General features: G+C 44.1%; 1 protein-coding gene across 1 annotated transcript in view; it reads left to right on the top strand.

Moving 5' to 3' along the window:
- LOC115092343 (retinal guanylyl cyclase 2-like) overlaps nucleotides 1–22830 on the top strand; it is a 175926-nt gene that overhangs the window by 138356 nt on the left and 14740 nt on the right. Inside the window, exons 15-16 of the mRNA XM_029603144.1 lie at nucleotides 9867–9965; nucleotides 22180–22274. Of these exons, the coding sequence (XP_029459004.1) occupies nucleotides 9867–9965; nucleotides 22180–22274 (194 nt within the window). The remainder of the gene's footprint in view (nucleotides 1–9866; nucleotides 9966–22179; nucleotides 22275–22830) is intronic.

Raw genomic sequence — 22830 nt, 5'->3', positions numbered from 1 at the left:
ACTGTAGTATTTGAGTCGGTTGTAGGTGAGACTTCTCGACATTGATAAGAAATCCCAACCTCTGAAGGCATTCGATCGTGCGTAATGTATGATCTCTCAGTGTAAACTGATCCGATGCTACTATTAACCAGTCATCCAGATAAGGAAATATTTGGATCGAAAGTTTCCTGAGGTGAGCCACCACCACTGCTAGACATTTGGTGAATACTCTTGGGGCTGAAGATAGGCCAAATGGGAGAACCTTGTATTGGTAATGTATATTCCGAACTTGGAAACAAAGGTAATGCCAAGAAGACGGGTGAATTGGTATATGGGAATATGCATCCTTCAGGTCGATGGAACATAGCCAATCATTGTGCTGAATCAGCGGTAGGATATTTTTGAGAGAAGTCATTTTGAATTTCTCTCTCTGTATGTGTTTGTTGAGTAGTCGGAGATCTAGAATGGGTCGTAGGCCCCCCGACTTCTTTGGAATGAGGAAATATTGGGAATAAAACCCTTGGTGTTGTTGATGAAGGGGAATAATCTGTATAGACTGTTGAATTTGTAGGTTGTTCAATTCCGCTGTGAGGGATGTGGAGTGGGATTGTATCATCCTCTTCGGAGGAACATGAGGAAGAGAAGGAGTGGATTGAAAATTTAGAGAGTAACCATTTTTGATAACGTTGAGTACCCACTGATCTGAAGTGATGGATTCCCAATTGTGGAGAAAAAATTGAAGGCGTCCTCCTATGAAAACCGGTAGTGGTGGTGGCTGTATTAATTTCAAAAAGAGGAGGCAAGTTTCTGTTGAGGGGCTGACGTTTGTTTTACTTGTCTTTGTTGTTTGGCATAACCCCTAGATCTCGGCGGAGCTGTATTTCTTGGAGGGACATACGGTTGAGGCCTGTACTGTGAATAAGGCCTGTTGTTTGGTCTGGAGTAATACTGGCGACGGTAAGGATAGAATCGATGTTGCAATTTTTGAGAATCTGCAGAAGTGGTGAGAGATAGTACAGCTGCACTTTGTTCCTTCAAATGGGATACGATGTCTCCAAATTTATCTCCAAAGAGATTGTCACCCATACATGGGATGTTGGCTAACTTCTCGTGTACATCAGTTCAAATTGCGCTGGCTTTGAGCCAAGCCATACGTCTGGCCGCTATAGCCGAAGCCAACGCTCTTGCTGAAGATTCAAAGATTTCGTAAATGGAGCACAGTAAATGCCTGAGTTATTCTTCTATATCTAAGAAAGATTGGTGTAGTGTGTTGTCCTCCGAAAGACACAGTGGATGCAGTTTTTGGAGTGATTTGAAAAGGTACTGCGTAGTGTAAAATAGATGATGCTGTATCCTGTTGGTGAGCATGGATGAGTGATAGATCTTTTTGCCAAAATCATCTAGGCATTTATTTTCTCTGCCGGGTGGAGTATTTGAATGCAACTTATTTCATTTTGCCTTGGATAAGGCTGATTCTACCACGATGGATTGGTGGGGTAGTTGGGCAGACTCGTAAATTGGTGAATTACGCATATTGTATTTGATGTCAATTTTCCTTGAAGTAGCCGGTGATGAGAAAGGAGTTTTCCAAATTTTAAAGAGTAGATTTTCTAATACAGAATGAGGAGGAAGAGCAGTGGGCTCGGGAGGAAATTCGAATATCTTTAATATACCGAGCATTTCAGCTCTGGGGTCAGGTATTCTTCCTGTTTCTACCTGAAGAAGACTGCCCACTTTCTCAATACATTTTGCATAGGTCAAGTCCTCCGGAGGAGAATACAGTTCAGGTAGTCCTTCCTGAAGGTCAGATGGCATTCCCGTTGAAGAATTCAAAGAATGAACTGATTCCGGAGAACCTGGACTGATGGGTTGAGTTGGAGTATCTTCTTTAACTGGTTCTAGAGGTTCTATACTTGGAGGCGATGCCGGAGAGCCCTCTGGAGAATGCTGTGGTGGTAATTCTTTCGTTTTTTCCAATTCTTGGAAAAAAGAGCTGAGAATATCTGAGACTTTCGTCATAGTAGATGCCACCAAAGTACCTTGTTGAGGAATGTGTAATTTTTGCTTTGGGGCTTTTGTTGGAATTGCCGCAAGCAAAATATCCTCAGGTGCTTTCCCCTTGTGTTGACCTTGAGGAGGCATAACAGGCGAAGGGTGAATACGTTTTGTTAATGGCATTTGTAAGGAAGGAGAACGTCTCTTCTCTCTAGAAACCGATGAGAGACTGGCCAAAGAACTACCACTAGGAGAACGGCCTGATGATAAAGATTCAGATGCTGAGAAGCCTTCAATATCTACATTTTACTGTTTTAATTTATTGTGGAATTCAGATATTATTATACTGTTATATGTACACGCAACTGCGTATTTTTGTTCTATGTACACCGACGTGATATCTTTGATGAGCGGCGGTATATAAAAACCAATAAATAAATAAATAAATAAAATACATTAGAAGTTAAGGACATTCTTGAAGAACTTCTAGATCTTATTATCTGTTTTGCAGAAGCTATATGATGTAACTTATGGCGATGTTTGCCCGATACACTTCGTTCTGGTGATTGGAGGTGCATTGTTTTAGCGCCATGTGCTCTAGGAGCGCCCAGGATTAACCTATGCTCTGTAGGTGTGTCGTGCGATAGGCCTCGCGCCGTATCTGCTCCGTGCGCCTTAGTTGCTCCGTGCCCCGTGGCTGCTCCATGCGTTGTATGACGTGTCGAGGATGCGTTGTCACAGTGATGTGCCGTAGATGCGCCGTATCCATGCTTCGTACGTTTTGAAACGTCGTGTTGTGTTTTTGATGACGCTGATGGTGCAGGCTCCGAAAAAGTACCCGCCCGTACTTTGCGCCACAGTTCCTCAGCCGGATCCCCGGCTCTCGAACGAGGCCTTGAGGGTGTGTGAGACCCTGGCCTGTAACGTTTTTCGGGTGTCTCGAGTCCTGCTGGTCCCAGCGAGGATGCCTGCTTCGAATGGGCCTAACCGACTTTGCCGGTCCCGGCGAAGAATGGACAGAGGATGGTGGGGCCGAAGTGCCCATGCGGAGCCTTTCCATCTTCGTGGCCCAGTATCACTGGGCCCTCGAGACATCCTGCCGCAGTCCCGGCACGACTTTTGATCGTGGTCTGGGCCTAAGCAAATGTAGTAATAATTATGTCCATTGGCAATATTTGAAACCAGATGGCTTCGGAACCATCTCGGATGAGAATTCGTGAGAAAAAACGCAAAAAATCGACGAAAAAATATCCAGTCAGGCAAAAAGTATGCTAAGAGACAAAACCCCGCATGCGAACAGCTCGCGGAAAAAAAGAAACTGAAGATGTGAGGGCACCGCGCGGGAACACGACCGCACAGATGCACAGAGTTGAAAACTCTGTGATCAGCTAAGAGAAACTCCGCCTACCCGGGATCGCGGCACTTCCCAGACAGCATGGCTAATTCAGCCCTGCTATCGACGAGAAACCAGATGGACTCAGGACCAAGGCGATATACAAAAGCTACTCCCGATTCGGGGCGGGAGGCTGCCCGCAGTCTGGCTAACATCGCCCTTGCAAAGGCTGTGTCCTCTCGTGTCTGTACGTCCAGGCAATAGAACCTGGAGAAGGCGTGCAAGGAGGACCACGTCGCCGCTTGGCAGGTATCGGCAGGAGACAGCAGTCTAATTTCCACCTATTAGGCCACCTGAGCCCTGGTGGAATGACCTTTAACCTGAGAAGGTAATGGCTATCCTGCCTCCACATAGCCTCCCGTGACCACCTCCTTAATCCAGTGAGCTATGGTAGCCCGTAAAGCTGGTTAGCCCTGCTTCCTTCCACTGTGAAGGATAAACAGGCGGTCCGTCTTTCGGACCAGTTCTGAAACTTTCAGATACCAAACCAAAAGTCTACTGACATTCAAATGACAGAGGAGGCGATTATTCCTCAGTGTCCTTGAGTTTATCTAGGGATGGCAACGAAATGGACTGATTTAAATGAAACTTCAAGACTACCTTAGGCAAGAAGAATGGAATGGTACGAAGGTGAAATGCTCCTGGAGTCATCTGGAGGTTCCCGACACGACAATGCCTGCAATTCAGAGATGCGATGCTCTGAGTATATAGCCACCAGGAACACTGTTTTCAAGGTTAATATGCAAAGAAGGATTGTGCAGCAGCTGAAAGGCGGGACCTGCCGAGAATTCCCATACTAGATTAAAATTCCACAAGGAAAACGGCAACCGTAGGGGAGGCCGAAGGTGTTTCACTCCCTTTAAAAAAACGGATCACGTCTGGGTGAGCCGACAGGGAGGCTCTGCTCCCCTCACCCTTGAAAAAGGAGAGAGCCACCACCTACACCTTCAGAGAGATAAGGGCCAAACCTTTATTCAAGTCGTCCTGAAAAATTCCAGAATAAGTGGGATTTTGACTGCCCTAGTGGGGACACCGTGTTCCTCCATCAGGCCTCAAATACTCTCCAGACTCGCAGATACACTAGGGACATGGAGAACTTCTGAGTGCGCAGAATATCCTCGCTTCATCAGGCGAGCCCTCTCAAGGGCCAGACCTTAAGACAAAATCAACTCAGATCTTCGTGAAGGACTGGACCCTGCTGCAGTAGGTCCCTGTGCGGTGGGAGGCACAGGGGGTTCTCCTCCAGGAGTCTCCACATGTCTGCATACCACGGATGCCTGGGCCAATCTGGAACTACTAGTGGGAATACACCACTGTGGATTCAATTTTGCGAATGACCCTGTCCAGCAGGGGCCACGGAGGGAAGGCGTACAGAAACTCTTCTTTTGGCCAGAACTGAACAAGGACATCGATTCCCAGGGCCCACGGATCTCGTCTGTGACTGAAGAATTGGGGAACCATCACATTGTGAGATGCGGCCAGAAGGTCGATAGATGGGAGGCCCCAGCAATCTATTATCAGTTGAAAGGCTTTGTCCGACAACAGCCACTCTCCTGAATCTAGTCTCTCCCTGCTTAGAAAGTCCACTCTGACGTTGTCTTTTCCTGTGATGTGGGAGGCTAATATCATCTGTAGATGCATTTCTGCCCACTCTGTAAGGAGGTCTATCTCCTGCGACACTTGCTGGTTCTTGGTTCCTCACTGGCGATTGATGTAGGCTACCGTCGTTGCACTGTCTGACATTACGCAGACCGCTTGACCCTAGAGTCTGTGGATGAATTGTAAGCATGCCAGCCTTACTGCCCAGGCTTCCAGGCGATTGATGTTCCAGAGGGCCTCTTCCATCTAACGGCCTGACAGTGAACTCTCCAGCCCCAGAGACTCACGTCTGTTATGAGAACCAGCCGGTTTGGGGAGGACAGGGACACAACCCTGTTCAGGAGTCTCCTGCAACCACCACTGGAGGTGAGAGCAGACTCCCATCAGTAAGTGGAGCTGAATTGAATAGTCTTGAGACTGTGGGTTCCAACGTGACAGCAGCAAGTATTGAAGTGGGCGCATGTGTGCTCTCGCCCATAGTACTACTTCCAAGGTTGCCGCCATCAAACTGAGAACTTGGAGATAGCTCCATACCGTCGGGCGTATTGTGTTCATCAACTGACATACCTGGGACATCAACTTCTTTATCCATGTGGTCGGGAGGAAGATCTTGCCCTACCTGGTGTCGAACTGAACTCCCAGATGCTCCAAGGACTGGGAAGGCTTGAGACTGCTGTTGTCCAGGATTACTACCCAACAGAGTTCCTGAAGCAAGGAGGTCACCCTGTTGGTCACCTCAGGCTCTCTTCCATGGCCCAGATCAACCAGTTGCCCAAGTATGGATGTACCAGGATTCCTTCTCTTCTCAACACTACCACCACAACCACCATAATCTTGGAAAATTTATTTATTTATTTATTTTTTAACTTTTATATACCGACATTCTTGCATTAAATGCAAATCATGCCGGTTTACAGTGAAACATAAAAAGCAGGAAAAAATTCCTTAGTCGAATACAATGAAACAGCTTAGTTAACAAAGGAAACATAAAAATAAATTTTTACATATACACAAAGGTTTGCAAGAAGGGGTGCATAAAGGGGAGAGCCCCTTTGTCGCGCGCCTTGGTGTTGAGGCTGTCTTAACTGTCAGATGTTAGTGATGTCATGGGGGGGGCGGGTCTAATGATCGCAGCACTTACATCGCTGCTTCTTTCCAGTTCCAGGTGAAGATCAAGCTGTTTCCTTCGCTTCCCCTCCCATGACTGTGGGGTGAGAAGCGCTGCAGGGTGCCCCTTGATGTTATCTGGCTTCCCACACGCGACGCCTGGTGTTGAGGCTGTCTTAACTGTCTGATGTTAGTGATGTCATGATGGAAAATGTTCTGGGAGTGGTGGCTAGGCCAAAGGGCAGTGCCTGAAACTGATAATGGTGACCTAGTACCGCAAAGCGAAAGAAGCGTTTGTGTTCGTGATGGAATATGTAGGTAGGCCTCGGATAGGTCCAGGGAGGTTAGGAACTCTCCCGATTGTAAGGCCATTGTCACGGAGCGTAAAGTTTCCATGCGGAAATGACTCACTCGTAGGTGACGGTTGACACTCTGGAGGTCCAGGATGAGGCGAAAGGAACCTTTCTTCTTGGGTACAATGAAATAGATGGAATAATGCCCAGTATTTTCCTGGGGCATAGATACTGGGATTACTGCCTTCATCCTAAGGAGCCTTAAAAGAGTAATCTCCACTGCCAGCTTTTTGTGCTGGGAGTGGCAAGGAGTCATCGTGAATACGTCCTGAGGAGTGCGGCAAAATTCCAGCGCATATCCTTCTCGTATGACTTCCAGTACCCATTTGTCTGAAGTGATCTCGACCCACCATTGGTAAAAGAGAGACAGTCAACCCCCTATCTCCTCATTCCGAAGGCGGGTCGGTAAAATTTTATTGCGAAGTTCAGGACAAGCCTGAACTGAAACCTGCCCCTCTCTTGGGTTGTCTACTACGAAAGGACTGTGTTCTCCCAAAGGGCCAAGACCTCTGAAATATCGAGTTTCTGTAGAGGCAAAAACGTTGGGAGCCCCTAGACTGCCCCTCATAGGCAAGGGGCACTGCAACTGCTTCCTCCTATCTTCTGATATCCGGGGAACTAGAGATTTGCCCCATTTACTGGCCAATTTTTCCAATTCATTTCTGAGAAGGCGTGATCCTTTAAAGGGCATCTTTGTAAGGTTCGCCTTGGAGGTTGTGTCGGCTGACCAATTCTGCAGCCATAGCTGTCTTCTGGCCGCTACCACTGATGCTACTCCTCTGGCTGAAGTACAGACTAAATCAGAGCCTGCATCTGCTAAAAAGGTGGCGGTGAGTTCCATAGCTGCTCTGGGATTCACCCCCGATTAATCCACCTCCTGAGAGAGAAGTAGGCATGAACGAGCTACAAAGGCACAACAAGAAGCAATCTATAAGGTCATAGCTACTGTGTCAAAGGAAGGACTCCATCTGCCTATCATGCGCATCTTTTAAGGCCGTTCATCCTTCTACTGGGATAGTTGTTTGCTCAGAGACAGCGCAGACCAGTGCATCCACTTTAGGGAAACGCAAACACTCTCTCACTGTTGGGTCCAGCAGGTATACAGCTTCTAATGCTTGCCCCCCCCCCCTTTAAACTTGCTTCTGGGGATCCCATTCCAGGTCAATCAACTCTTGGATGGCTTCCAGCACTGGAAAGTAGCAAGAGACTTTCCGCAGGGAAATCAGAATGGGATTCTTCTTTGTTTCCGTCATAAAGTCCTCCCCAGGAACTCCCAGCGTCTTTAGGGTCTGAGAAACCAGGGCCAGCAATTCGTCTCGATGAAAGAACTGTAACATGGTTTGATACAGTTCCACCCCGGGGGGAATTTCCCCTTCTTCCAAGGGATATGGTTTTTCCTCTTCATCTGTGTCATCAGGGTCCCTACTAGGGATACCCTTGGTCAGGCGAGGCATGCTTTGAAGTCTGCCGATAGGGGAATGGGAGAGAGAGGTGTTACCAACTGGGGTGGGTCCAGCTGAGTTTCCCCCTCCCACAGATGACCCAGTTAAGGCTGTGACCAACCCATCATCTGAATGTGAGGAGCCGGCTTTCCTCACAGTGCTGACACAAGTTAGAATCCAGGTTGGGCTGAGAAGCCCTAATATGATAAGAAGTGCAGAGAGTAAGGCTCTTAGGTTTCTTGGTTGCCGGTTCCATTGGCGACAGTAACTGTGTGCTCAATATGCGCCCAAAATTTGAGTGCCTAAATGGTGCACAGTAAGGTGAATGCTCAGCCTGTATGTACAGCTCTTCCTGTATTGCGTGCTTTCAGAGTTGTGTGCGTACATACGCGCCAATGTTACATGCACAACGCACTGCAAGAATCGACGTCCTACAGAGGACCTACAGAGGACAGTACTTTACGCACAGAAATGTGCGCAAGATGGTGCTGATGTGGCCTACCACGTGGTGTGCCGACCAAGCCTAAAGCGGGGTCTAGCTCACTGGGGGCTGCTCAACCCTCTTGGAAGCCCAATTCCCCTTAGCCCCACATAAGTGGGAACGACGTCGGTAGGGCATGCCAAGCACGGAGACCTGAGGATAACCTACTGAAAATCCCTTCAATCTTCTCTGAATCAGTAAATCTTTTTTTTTTTAAACTTACCTGGGCTCAGTGCTTACCGGTTGAGTACAGAGATGGTCTCTGGCTACGGGGGGAGAGGGCTTTGGCCATCACTGCCGCAATCGGCTTCTTACACCTGCTGCCTTTCAGCTGCACAAGTAGCAAAGTCCATACCGGAAACTGGCTACTGGACCAAGGCACGCTTCTGAGGGATCTCAGAAATCACCTCAACTGGGAGAGGGACCGTTAGGTATCACCACAGGAGAGCAGGGCTCGATTATTTTCTCCAGTTTAAATGTAGAATTTCTCCTTCCAAAAGTACAATAATCCCCATAGGGAGAGTATGTCCTCCATCTGCTGGAGATGGAGAATACTGGAGGGCTGAGGTCACTACAGGGGTATATCTAGGGTGACATCAGCTTTGAACTCTGATTCTGTCTCCATCTGCTGGCAGGGGAACATAACCCATTGGTCCTGAGTTCATCTGGCTGCACGCTAGGAAAAGGCCATATTTTTCAAATCTAAATTACTATGGAATTTAAAACATCTACCCAAGCACTCATTTTTTTGGACAGTTCTATAAGTTTGATATTCACTAAAATGGATTACTGTAATTCCCTTTTTGTGGGATTACCACAATCCATTTTGGGGGTTCTACAGGTTGTGCAAAGTTCTGCAGTCTGACATTTTATAGGCACCAATAGAAGAAGCCATATTTTTCCAGTCATGCATGATCTACATTGGCTTCCTTTAAATGCCAGAATTACATATAAGATTATTTCTATCATTCACAAATTACTGGATAATGTGGACTACCCATGGATCTGTGCACTATTAAAAGTATACAATCCTGCAGGTCATCTCAATCATGTTTGCTAACAATTCCTCCTGTTAGATTGGCACATTTAGAAGATACCTGGGAAAGAACTTTTTCTGTAGCAGGTCCCACTCTGGAATAATCTTCCAAAACAACTGCATTTGACATCTTGCACTAAGGCTTTAAAGAAGCTGCAAAATACTTTTTCATTTAAGCAATAGCTGGCTCATTTTTCATTTTTGTCTGTTTGTTTTGTTTTGTTTTATTTTTTGTTTGTATGAATATCATTTCATAAACTGCTTTGAATATAATTTAGATGGTATATACATTTTTAAATAAAGAATTCAGCCAAAAAGCAGATCAGAGACACTGGTATAGAACAATACTGTTGCTTTACCAAAAGTCAACATCTACTGCTCTTACTGGGTACTAATGAGAAGTAAAATCTGGAGAGGCAAATGTGAGAGATAACTAAAGATAGCTTTCTTATCATAGGTCTTTCTTCTTGTTGCTGTTTAGGGCCATGTGTGGCAGGTGTTGTGGGTCTTACCATGCCACGTTACTGTCTGTTTGGAGACACGGTTAACACTGCATCACGTATGGAATCCACAGGGCTGCGTAAGTAGAGGGAATGATGACCACTTCCAAAGATATGCAAGTGTGTCAGTGCTTTTTCTCCTTTTTACTTCTAGGAATTTCAAAGTTATAGTAATATTCATTGTCACAGTAAAAATATAGCAGAAAATTGTATGACTTCCTGTTGAAGTTAATTGTTTTTATATGCTAAGCATGAAAAGAATTTAAAATGTTCAGTTAGACTCATAATATTTGTTACTTAATGTTGCCATTTTATAATAAAAGATTATTGTTTTTTAATATAAAACTTTCAGGCTATGGCTTCACTATGATTCCCAGGTCTTAGCTATGCAGTTTACTGGCTGCAAACGTATTCAGCATTGTGTGAAGAGCATGATAATAAAAATGCAAAAACTGGCATCAATGCAGGATAGAGGATCATCATTGCCTTAACAATTTCACCTAAGATTTTCATGACTTAAACTCCGCCCTGCTTTTACTTTAGAGACAATTTGACTATAAACCTCTGATTGCTTTGTATAAGAAATAGGAGTTAGAAAAGAACATTCCACAGTATCCATAGGTTTATTTGGTTCTATGCAAAAAAAAAGTTTGTATATTCTTAAGGCAGAGTTCATTGGTAATCTAGCTGGGGTAATGGAGAGCCCTTCAAATAGAACCGAAGAAAGGGTGATCGATTAACTCCAGGGAAAAGGGTGAGCTGAAAGAACAGGATGTGGATAACAGAAGATAGCAACCAGCCTGACCTGAAGCCCAAACCCAAGCACCACCATGCATTGAATCTTCACAACTGAATGCTCCAAAGGGCATACCACCATAGTACTATCAGTGCTACATAGCTGCCAAAACCTGAGTGCTCAGGGTATCTAGTAATTAGTCCAAAATAAACACTTCTCTTCCACAGATCCAAAAAGAAAAGAAAGATCTTTTAAATTTATTATATATATAACAATAATTTAATTGCTTATCATGTAGACCATTATTTCAGTTCAACAGAATCTTCATCATATCCAGATGGTGGTATGTAACTAGATTAATTTTATATATTTACTAAACATGGTACATTTTTTCTTTGCATATCAATTCACTAAAAATCAATTAAAATATCAATATTTACTTTTCACTCTAGCTTCTATTGTTTGTTTTGACCTACAAATTTTGCAATAGGTGTGCAGTATTCCAAAACAGTAAGCCAGGTAACTAAAAAAAACCTAAGCGGCTATGTTTAAACATAACCAGTTATGATTTTTAGTTATCTCATCTTGTGTGGCCTGCCACCTCCCCCCACCTCCTGTACAACCCCCCCCCCCCCCCCCCCCCCCCCCCCCCCCCCGAGAATTAAACTCCTGCCGGTAGCAAGGTACATTCTGTCAGAAGCTGGACTGGAAGCACCAGAAGCGGATACATATGTACCTCACTCCTAGCAGAGGTTGTTTTAAGTGGTGGGGGGAGGTGGCCGGCCCAGGACTTAGGGACAATGGGATGGTGATGGCAGGATCTGGGGTGGGAAACAGATTTTTTTCCCAAGAGAACCAGGAAAGGGAGGGATGGATGTGGCCTGATCTGCAGGCCCCCAGAACAGTTTGAACATTTAGGAGAGGATGTGGGGTGGGGGATGCATGGCCCGACAGGGACATCTATGAAATCTGGGGGGAGGGAAAGGGAGGAAATTTGGATGTAGACCCCTTTACTTTTTTTTTTTAACAAATTATGACTAGGATATTGTTATACCCGGCTACAATCTATTCAGGATGGACTGGGTAGGAAGGAAAGGAGGAGGCATGGCATTAGGCACTGTGGGTTAGTCTGAAAAGAAGGAATGGAACATCTATGTACATTGGTGTAATGTACAGACCTCCATCACAGACAGAGGAGATGGATAGAAATTTAATGGAGGATATCACAGGATTGCTGTGAAAGGGGAGATGCTCCTGCTAGAGGCTTTTAATCTTCCAGATGTTGATTGGGACATCTCCACTGCAGTATCTTCTAGAGAATTGTTCTGTCAACTTATAACGGAACCCACATGGGAGGTGAGCTACTGGACCTGGTGCTTACCAACGGGGAAAGTATTTCTGATGTTGTAGTGGATGATCATCTGGGAGCCAGTGACCACCAAATGGTGTGGTTCAATATTAGGATACAAGTGATGAAGGTTCATTCTAAGGCGAGGGTCCTAGACGTCAGGAAAACAAACTTTCTCAAATGGGGAAGTACCTCAAGGAGTCATTAGTCCGATGGGAAAATCTAGAGGAAGTAGAAGGGCAGTGGGCAAAACTAAAAGGAGATATCATAAGGGAAAATAATATTTTTGTTAGGAATGTAAATAAAAGGAAGAGGAAAAAGAAACTATTATGGTTTTCTAAAGAAATAGCTGAAAAGGTAAGGGGGAAAAGATTAGCATTCATAAACTATAAGAGATTGCAGAAAGAGGAAGACAGGTAACTATTGAAAAATTAAGAGAAGCTCGAAAAGTAGTCAAGAATGCAAAAATTCAAATAGAAGAAAAGATAAATACAGTAAAACTGAGGTACAAGACTTTTTTTTTTAGATATGTTAGTGATAGAAGGAAATGCAAAAGTGGCATTGTGAGATTCAAAGGTGAAAGGGAGGAATATTTATTTATTTAGCCATTTTATATACCATTGTTCCAAATAAAAGATCACAACGGTTTACAACATGACGTACATATTATAGATAGACATGTACATTGACTGGAAGAGGTCATAAACATAAATTTTAAATGACTTTGTCCTTGAGGGTGCATACTCTGAGTTCAGATGATTTTTAAGTTAGGTTATATGCATTTTGAAATAACCATGTTTTTAGGTCACGTTTCAATTTCTTTGTGTCTGAAGTCAGTCGTAGAGATTCAGGCAGAGAGTTCCATACATTTGGGCCTGCTATTGAGAACACATGAGTGTTCTGTAATAATGTCACAGCTAGCAATCCTTTTTTTTTTAGATCTTAATGATCTCTGCAGCTTGTATGATTGTAGAGCTACACCTACCAAGCCAGAGTTGTTAGAACGGATGGTGGAGTGTATTAAAGTTAGGACTTTGTAGTTGATTCGGGATTGAACAGGTACCCTGTGAAGATCTATCAGAAAGAAGATCTGTGAAGATCTATCAGAAAGTGTGAGATGTGATTGAATTTCCTCTATCTTATTAAGACTCTCGCAGCAGAGAAGATCTGTGAAGATCTATCAGAAAGTGTGAGATGTGATTGAATTTCCTCAATCTTGTTAAGACTCTCGCAGCAGCATTCTGTAATAATTGTAGTTTTTTTAGAAGATAGTTGGGTTCTCAGAGTAGCAGAAAATTACAGTAGTCTAAGTTTGAGAAGATGAGGGCCTGCAGGTCAGTGTCTGCATGAGTCAGTGAAGATTTCAATCTATGTAGTAAGCGCAGTTTGGCATAGCCAGATTTGATTAATTTATTTATGTGCTTATCCATTGTTAGGAACTCGTCAATCTGTATACCTAAGTTTCGTACTTGGTCTGAGGGTATAATATCGAAGTTACCCAGATCAAGTGTTTGAGGAGTCCCTATAGGTAAATTTCTTCTTAACAGAATGCCTTCAGATTTTTTAGTGTTTAGAATTAGTTCGAGTTTAGACAGTTCATGTTGTATAGTCTTCATGTTTGACGTAAGAGTCAGTCTTGCATTTTTAATGGATTTGTGGCATGGGATATAAAACTGAATGTCATCAGTGTATAGGTAGAAGGTGATATCTAAGTCAGATAGTAATTTACACAGGGAGAGCATAGATGTTGAATAGTGTTGCCGAGAGAGCTGAGTCCTGGGGGACACCTGCATCAGTCAGGAAGGTATCAGATATATGGTTGCTCAGGTTTACTCAGAAAGTTCTTTTTGATAGAAAGAATGTGTAGAGGCTAATAAAGAAAAAGCAAAATTGCTTAATAAATATCTGTGGAAAAGCCTGCAGCAGGACCACATAAAACAAACACAAATAAGATTAGAAATTAGGTAAACCTCAATCAATTTTCAGAACAGTGTGTTTGTGAGGGGTTAACTAAACTTAAAGTAAATAAGGTGATGGGGCTGGATGGGATACATTTGAAAGTATTAAGGGAACTTAGAGATGTCTTGGTAGCTCTGCTTCTTTAGAGTCTGGAGTAGTTCTGGAGGACTGGAAAAGAGAGGCTGTGGTTTCTATTTAAAAAAGTGGACGTGAGGAGGGAACTACAGGCCAGTTAGTCTGACCTCTGAGGTGAGCAAACTAAAGGAAATGCTGCTAAAACAGAGGATAGTACAATTTTTGGAATCTAATGGATTGCAAAATCTGAGGCAGCATGGTTTTCCAAAGGTAAATCTTGTCAGATGAATCTGTTTAATTACTTTGACTGGGTGACCAGAGAGTTGGATAGAGGGAGAGTGTTAGATGTAGTGTACTTGGATTTCAGCAAGGCCTTTGACCCGGTTCCACACAAAAGGCTTATAAATAAATTGTGTGCCCCTGGTATGGATCCTAAAGTGACTGACTGGATTAGAAACTGGCTGAGTGGGAGATGATAAAGAGTGGTGGTAAATGGAGGGGGTTGTTACTAACAGTGTGCCTCAGGGATCAGTTCTTGGACCAGTTCTTTTCAACATTTTTGAGAGCAACATAATGGAAGGGTTGTCGGGAAAGGTTTCTCTTTTTGTCAATGCTACCAAAATCTGTAACAGCATGGACAGCCAGGAAGGAGTGGAAAACATGAGGAGGGATCTAGCAAAGCTCAAGGAATGGTTTAAGGTCTGGCAGCTAATATTTAATGCTAAAAAATAAAGGGTAATGCATTTAGGATGTAAAAACCCAAGGAAAAGGTACAATATTTGTATTTATTTATTTAAAAAATACTTATTAATTGCCTAAGCACAAAGGAAGAGCAGGATCTGGGGGTAATTGTATCTGATGATCTTAAGGTGGCTCAGCAGGTGGATAAAACGATAGTAAAAGCCAGAAAGCTGCTTGGCTGCATAGGGAGAGGAATGGTCAGAAGAATTCTGGAGACAGCACTTTCAAAAGTTTATAATCAGGATATAGTTGGTCTATGGCAGCGCTTCTCATGTCGCCAAGCACCGGCAGGTGTGTTGCGTGCTCCCAGTCTCTCCCGCTGCTCTTTCTTCCCTGCTGCCGTTGCCGCCGGGCTATCGGCATGTTCAAGCCCAGTGGGAACGGCAGCGGTGCTAGAAGAAGCTGTGGCACCTACGGGTGGCCTTTTCTTCTTCCCGCGCCTCCCCCCCCCCCCCCATGACCCGGAACAGGAAGTGATACGCGGTGCGCGGGAAGGAGAAAGAGCTGTACCGTGTGTAAAAGTAGCAGCGGCGGCGGCAGCAGCATCAGCTTCCGAGCAATCGAAGCAGCCGGTAATCTGGAAAGGAGACAGCAGCATGAGCCTCCCGTGGCCGATGGGATTCTTCTTTCTTGGCCTGCGGGGGCTGGAGGAGGAAGCTGCTGCAGCTACCATTTGTCCTGGGGGGGGGGGGGGGAGAGGAAGTGAGTGAGAGAAAGAGAGAGAAGCAGCCAGCCAGCCTGTGAGTAAGTGAATCTATTTGATTGAGAGCATGTGTGTGATTGAGAGAAACTGGTCAGAGAGCTGATATGTGATATGTGTGTATATGTGAGAGACAATGAAAGTGACTGCTCAGGGAGATGACTGATGTGATGTGAGACATTAGTCAGGGAGATGACTAATGTGTGTGTGAGTGAGAAAAAGCATGGAAATGAGAAATCTGGGTATGGGAGAAAGCATGGGAGTAAGAAGCCTGGTGTTGTGGGGGTGTGTGAGAAAGAAAGCGTGGGAGTGAGAAGCCTGATTATGTGAGAGAGTGCATGGGAGTGGGAAGCCAGTGTGTCTGTGCATGCATGAGAAAGAGACTGGTTGGTAAGGTGAGGGTGTGTGTGAGAGAAAGAGTCTGATGTGTGTGAATGTGAGAGAAAGAACATGATTCAGGGAATGAGAAGCCTGTGCACGTGGACAGCGAGTATGGAAATGAGAGAGAGATTGGTGTGTGTGTGTGTAACAGAGAGAAAGTGATTATGGGAATGAGAAGCCTGTGCATGTGAAGAGAGTGAGCATGGGAGTGAGAAACCTGTGTGTGTGTGAGACACAGCATGGGAGGGAGAAGCCTGTATATGTAAGACAGAACATAGAACTGGGAAGCCTGTGTATGTGTGTGCATGAGAGAGATCAGGTGACTGGTGTGTGTTTGTGTGTGTGTGTGTGAGAGAGAGAGACAGAAAGAAAGTGATTATGGGAATGAGAAGCCTGTGCATGTGAAGAGTGAGCATGGGAGTGAGAAACCTGGGTATGTGTGAGACACAGCATGGGAGTGAGAAGCCTGTATATCTGAAACAGAACATGGGAGTGGGAAGCGTGTGTGTGTGTGTGTGTGTGTATGCATAAGAGAGATCAGGTGACTGGTGTGTGTTTGTGTGTATGTGTGAGAGAAAGTGATTATGGGAATGAGAAGCCTGTGCATGTGTAGAGATCAAGAATTGGAGTGAGAGACTGGTGAGTGTGTGTGAGACGGAGAAAGTGATTAGGAGAGTGAGAAGCCCGTATATGTAAACAGAACACGGGAGTGGGAAGCCTGTGTGTGTGTATGGCATGAGAGAATCTGTTCAGGAAGGTGACTGGTGTGTGTGTGTCAAAGACTGTTTGGGAGATGATTGGTGTGTGAGAGACAAAAACTGGTTATGGGGGCATGACTGGTATGGGGTGTGTGTGAGAGACATGGGCCATAAGGAAGAGGACCATGAGTATAGAGCTTAGCCTCTACTGCTGCTTCTGCTGTGTGCTATAGCCTGCATGGAAGAGGAGTAGGAGAGCTGCTGGAGGGAGTAAGTAAAGGTGGCTTTTTAAGTTTATTTTTCTTGATAGATTGCCATTTTAATTATTTAATATTATGTGATATGTCTGCTTTTTTGAAATATTTTATTGGTGTTTGGAGAATTTTTAATAGTTTTTATGAGTTTTTAATTGTTGGTTGTTATTCTGTTCATAGCTGTTTTGAAACATTTATTCTGCTTATTAGTATAGTTTTATAATTATTTTTGTGTGGGGATCTATAGCTGCTTGCTAGATCTGTTTTCCTAATAAGAGGTGTATTGGTTTTTAGGGCCTGATTTAAAATTTGTAGTGTTGCATTTTCATAGCTAGGGTTGCTCCTGTTTAATGAGTGTATTCCTTAATACAGGTGTAACTGTGTGCAGATTAGTTTATGTGCATTACTACAGATCCTGGGAGCATGTTAGGTCGGTTCTGTGTGTGTTACTGAGGTGAGATATTTTACTAGCAAGTAAGCGTCTCTATCAGTCTTATTTGTTGTGTTTTCTCAAGAGGACATGCATTGGTGGTAAACTGCTGTCTTTTCATAAGTAGGGTTATTGAGCCTGGAAGTAGAAGGAGTTTGAGTTGCTGTTACTGAGATGACACCAGAACCAGAATATCTTTTTTGTAGGGTGAGTTGTATGGGGAATGTCATAATTCTGCTTTACATCCATTATTGTGGGTCAGGAGGGTTCTCGTGGATGCAAACTGTACTTTTACATCTAGCCCTGTGACGATCATGGGTCAGTGTGTCATGCATGTGAGAACCATCTGTCAGGTGTGTCCCGACAGAAAAAAGGTTGAGAACCACTGGTCTATGGGATGGCTCCTAAAATGGTCAGTGGTCTTCGTTCTAAAGCATAAGGGTATAGACTTAAAGATCTAAACATGTATACCCTAGAGGAAAGACAAGATAGGAGAGATATGATAGAAATATTCAAATATCTCAAAGGTTTCCATGGACAAGAGATGAGCCTTTTACATACGATAAGGGTGAAAGGGGTAGACTCGGGAGTAATCTTAGGAAATATTTCTTTACAGAAATGGTGGTGCATGTGTGGAACAGCCTCCCAGTGGAAGTGATGGAGACATAAACAGTATCTAAATTCAAGAAAGCATGGGATAAATACAAGGATCTCTAAGGAATTGATGGGAATTATAAAGCTAAATTCATTGGACGGATGGGCATACTGGATGGGCTATACGATCTTTTTCTGCCATCATGTTTCTATGTGAAAAAAGGAAATGCTAATTCCTCTATTCAAGTTATTGGTGAGACTTCATATGGAGTATTGTGTCCAGTTATGGAGGCCATACTTCCAAAGGAATACAGACAGAGCTGAGACAGTCCCAAGAAGGTCTACCAAAATGGTGCGGGGTTTGTAACATAAGCTGTATAAAATGAGACTTAACACATAAATATGTATGCACTAGGAAAGAGGAGGGTGGAGGATATGATATATAGCAAAATTGCTTACCTTGTAATAGGTGTTATCCCAGGACAGCAGGATGTAGTCCTCACATATGGGTGAAGCTGAGTGGGTCCCCCTCATCGCCGTGGTCCTGGGCCGCGTCAAATACCTTAATTTGGGCTTCGAGGATTGCTGCTTCTCTTTTCTGCCGCAACAAGTCTAGGGCGATCTCTCATTCAGCCTTTTGGCGCGCTTCAGCGGCAGCTGTAACGGCAGCTGTGGCCATAGCTGTAGCAGCAGCAGCAGCAGCAGCGGCTGTGGCCGTAGCTGTAGCGGCAGCTGCGGCCGCAGCTGTGGCAGAAGCCACCTTCTGTTGTTCCTCTATTCGGAGCCCTTCTCTTTTAAGGGCTGCTTCTTCTTCATCGTATGCGTGCTATAGCTGCTTGGGACTCTGCTCTCTTTTGGAGAATGATAGAGCTGAGTTGAGAGTGGCTCGAGTGCCTTGACCCGTGTGACTTTGCGGACCTTTATATACCCTTAAAGGCGTGAGAGTGCTGAGAGCCTGCCTCGCTCATTGGGTAATCTACTTCTGCCCAGTGAATGGTATCCATTACCATTCCCTGGTGTATTTGGTATAAATTCTGTTGGTGGCCTCTTTCTTCGAGGCTTTCTGTAGTGTTGGTTCGTGTTAAGACCTCGACATACTCCTCTGTAATGAGCTGGTAGGTTTTGAAATGAAGCCTCAGCTGCTCTATGTGGTACTTGAGTTTGGTGAGTCTTTCTGTGACTTTCGCTCTTGCTTGCTTAATCCTATGCAACTCCCTTTCTATATTGTGGTCATGCCCCTGTTTGCTTTTCTCATACATCTCCACACCTTTCTCTGTTGGCATGCATAGTCTTTTTGATTTACTGCCTTCATTTCTCCCTTCGAGGTTCTCCCTTCCTTGCTCTGAGTCATTTCCTGGTTTCAGCTAGCTGGTTTGAGGTGTTTTGCTTTGAAGCTGCTTCGGCCATGTGGGTAGTAAACACTTTTTATTTCAGCTACTGAGTTAAAGGGAATAAACTTTGAATAGCTTCAGAAACAGGACCAGGCTAATTAACACTTTCAGGCCGATACAGTACAGTGCGCTCCAGTGGAGCGCACTGTTAACCCGCTTTTGGACGTGCTTTTTCAACACGCTAGCTTTACCCCTTATTCAGTAAAGGGTAATAGTGCATGTTGATGGCCCTATTAGTTATTCCCGCGCCATTCAGTAAGTAAAATGTGCAGCCAAGCCGCACATTTTACTTTCAGAAATTAGCGCCTACCCAAAGGTAGGCGTTAATTTCTGCCGGCACCGGGAAAGTGCACAGAAAAGCAGAAAAGCTTTTCTGTACACCCTCCGAATTAATATCATGGTGATATTAAGTCGGAGGTCCCAAAAGTTAAAAATAATTTAAACATTTTTTTAAATCGGCCTGCGGCTCGCGGGTTGAAAACTGGATGCTCAATTTTGCCGGTGTCCGGTTTCCGAACCCGTGGCTGTCAGCGGATTTGAGAACCGACGCCAGCAAAATTGAGCATCAGCTGTCAAACTCTCTGACAGCCGCCGCTCCTGTCAAAAAAGAGGCGCTAGGGATGCGCTAGTGTCCCTAGCGCCTCTTTTTACTGTGGGCCCTCATTTAAATACTGAATTGCGCGCACAGGAGAGTGGCATGTGCGCGCGCGGTGAGAGCGGGCGCTCGTCCGCTCTCCTGCGACTTTTACTGAATCAGCCTGTTTGTTGCCTCGGGCTCTCTGTTCCCTGGTCTTGGTGTGGGCAGGAATCTGGTATCTTTGACAACTGATTGCTTTCAGCAACCTGCCTGCTAAAGCGTAGTGGAGAGGGGAGGAGGGATCTGCTCCTAGAGAGGGAAGTTTGAATGGGCTTAAGTGCCGTCGTTAAGTCTTTTGTTGCGAGCCTGGACTTTTTTCCCGCCACGAGCTCAAGTTACACAAAGCCAAATGCTTTGTTACTGTTCCTAGTATTCTTTGCTTACAGTATAGGTTGACTTTTAAATCTGCTTTCACTACTTAAATGCCTTGCAGACTCAAAGTTAGTTCCGAAGTGTAAATCTTCACAATCTAAGGTTTTTTTTTAATGCTTAGTTCTTCTCACAGCTGAGAGCAAGAGAGGCTCATTCAAATGCTAGGCAGTCTTTAATGATTTCTATTCAATGTAAACCTTCTGTAGCAGGCTGTGCTGAAATCTCTGTTCCATTGTACTGCATACAGTTCCTTGAAATGCATTCAGTTCAACAAGTTTCACAGACTGTACAAATGAATTTTACTGAGTTTCTACTTGCCGGTTTCTCACTTCTTATTATCTTCTGTATGATTTGAGCTGCCTGGCTTTCTTGCAATTTTCTGTTTGATATAGCTCTTTTTAATTGCTATTCTCCTGATTAGCTTTTTTTGACTTCCAGACCACTGGCGAGCTTTTCTGCAACTTTCTGTATGATACAGCTTTTTCATTGTGCTGGCTCAATAGAAAACATCCGAGTTTCCCTCATCCAGACAGCTAACTTTCCTTCCCAATCAGTCTTCGGACAAAGATCTCTTAAGTTATCTATATTTTGTTATCTATATTTAAACCCCTGCTTCTTTTCTCTGATCCAAGTTATATTACTCCCTTGTTTTATTGTAACTGCATTCCTTAGCCTTCTCTTGTTTAATGTTTTTTTTACTACCATTACTATTATTTTATTATTATTACTTAGATCAATGTTATTTATTGCCTTTTTGTTCCCTATCTACTTGTTAATTGTAAACCGACATGATGCGATATTTATCGCGAATGCCGGTATAGAAAAACTTAAAATAAATAAATAAATAAATATAAGTGTGAAATTATTTATTGTACAGATAATTTTCCATTACTTATAATTGTTGCTTCCAAACGTATAGGCCCAGGCAAAGACCTTTTAGCTGGAGATAGGCAGGAGAAATAAGAACGGAGTTTCCTGGGATGCAGGGCGAGACGACACGGGGTTCTGAAGCTGATTTAATCTTTAGAATTAAAGCGATAAGAAGGAATGTAAAAAAGCTGATCGTATTACAGAGGTTGCAGGCACTTCTAGCTTTGAGGCAGGATGGCTGAGACTGACTAACAGTCTTGGAGAGTGATTATAGGAAACGTCCCCACAAGCTGGGGCTAGAGGGCGAGATCCAATGGTAGTGAGCCTAGGATCCATGTGACACAGGGGACGACGACATGAAGGGCAGTCTCTTGAGCCAATAAGGCACTTAAGAAGACTCAAGTTAGATTGAGAGGGCATACAGACCCTTCCTAAGTGGGAGAAGCAAAAGATGAAGGGAACTTCTCTTAAGGGCAAGCTCCCTTAAAGGCAAGGCTCACCGGTTTTTATCATGGGTTACAAAAAAGTGTTGCAGCACTAAGCACAGTATATACAGACACAAACATGTACCCACTGCTGGGGACAGAACAAATGTAATGCTAGATGAAAGTACCCCTTTGGTTCTATAATAAATTTTGGATCCAGATATATTCTCAGCGATCTTATTTTGACAAGAGGTCTTCACTGCTGCTGAGAGTAACCATTTTGTGCCAGTTGCTGAAGTCAGAAAGCACCTGATTTATACAAAGGGTAGAGTTTTCTAGTAACACTAAGCATCTTCTGCTTCTGCTAGCGCAAAATGGATTTTCCCTGCAGCTGAACAGTGCTCTCTTCAAGGTTGGCTAATCTCCTGGGTGGTGTGGGGGTATATTCGCTTGATTGGACAGTCAACTGCCTTTAATACCCAGCATGGTATTCTTCTTAAATGTTATTTGTGGTTTTTGTTTTTTTATGTGAATGGGGCAATATTGCTCATCAGCACTGAGAAACTTCCGGGAGCTCCTGGTAAAATGCCAGCAGATACAGGGGAGCACAATCAGTGTAATAAACTAAACAATGGATCATTTTAAACCAAGAAAATAATAATAATAATATTTTACTTCTTCAGCTTACAGAATTCATGTCAACCAAAGTACAATGAAAACGCTTCTTACTCTAAATGAAGGTTATAAAATAGAACTTAGAGGGAAAACAGAGCTGAAGGTAAGAAAATCAAGTAAACCAGCAGGTTCAAGGATCCATTTTTGCTTACCAAGGATGTGTATTTGTTTTAAATGAATGGCACATCCAAGTCATTGAAGGATGTTTTTGCCAAAAAGCACAGACAAGTTTAGGTATTTTTTGTTTGTTTTGCTAAACAATAAAGAAAATGGCCTCCCCTGCCTCTCTGTTGTTTCCTGGGGCTTCCCCGGGGACTCCAATGGCCCCTCTGATATCCTTCCTGCTCCCCATGAAACCTGTGGGACCAGGGTCTACCCGGCTGGCCTGAGCTAAGCCGGCCAGAGCCTCACGGGCCTCTCCAATAGCCCCCTTGCCTCCTAGAAATGTGCTGGGGCCGGAGACCTCCCCAGCCACCACTTAACCCTTTTGTGGGGGTCGATGCTGAAAAAATGAGCAGGAGCAATGCCCACTCACTCCTGCCCACCAGAAATCTTTTTTAAAAATGGTATTTCCTGACCTTTAGACTGGCGTCGCAGACCACCACATATATTAAAAAATCCAAGAGTCACCACATCTTAATTGCTCTGATCATTGCAGT

Source organism: Rhinatrema bivittatum, chromosome 5, assembly GCF_901001135.1.
Source record: "Rhinatrema bivittatum chromosome 5, aRhiBiv1.1, whole genome shotgun sequence".
NCBI classification, from domain to species: domain Eukaryota; kingdom Metazoa; phylum Chordata; class Amphibia; order Gymnophiona; family Rhinatrematidae; genus Rhinatrema; species Rhinatrema bivittatum.
This window is presented reverse-complemented; position numbering and strand designations above follow the sequence as displayed.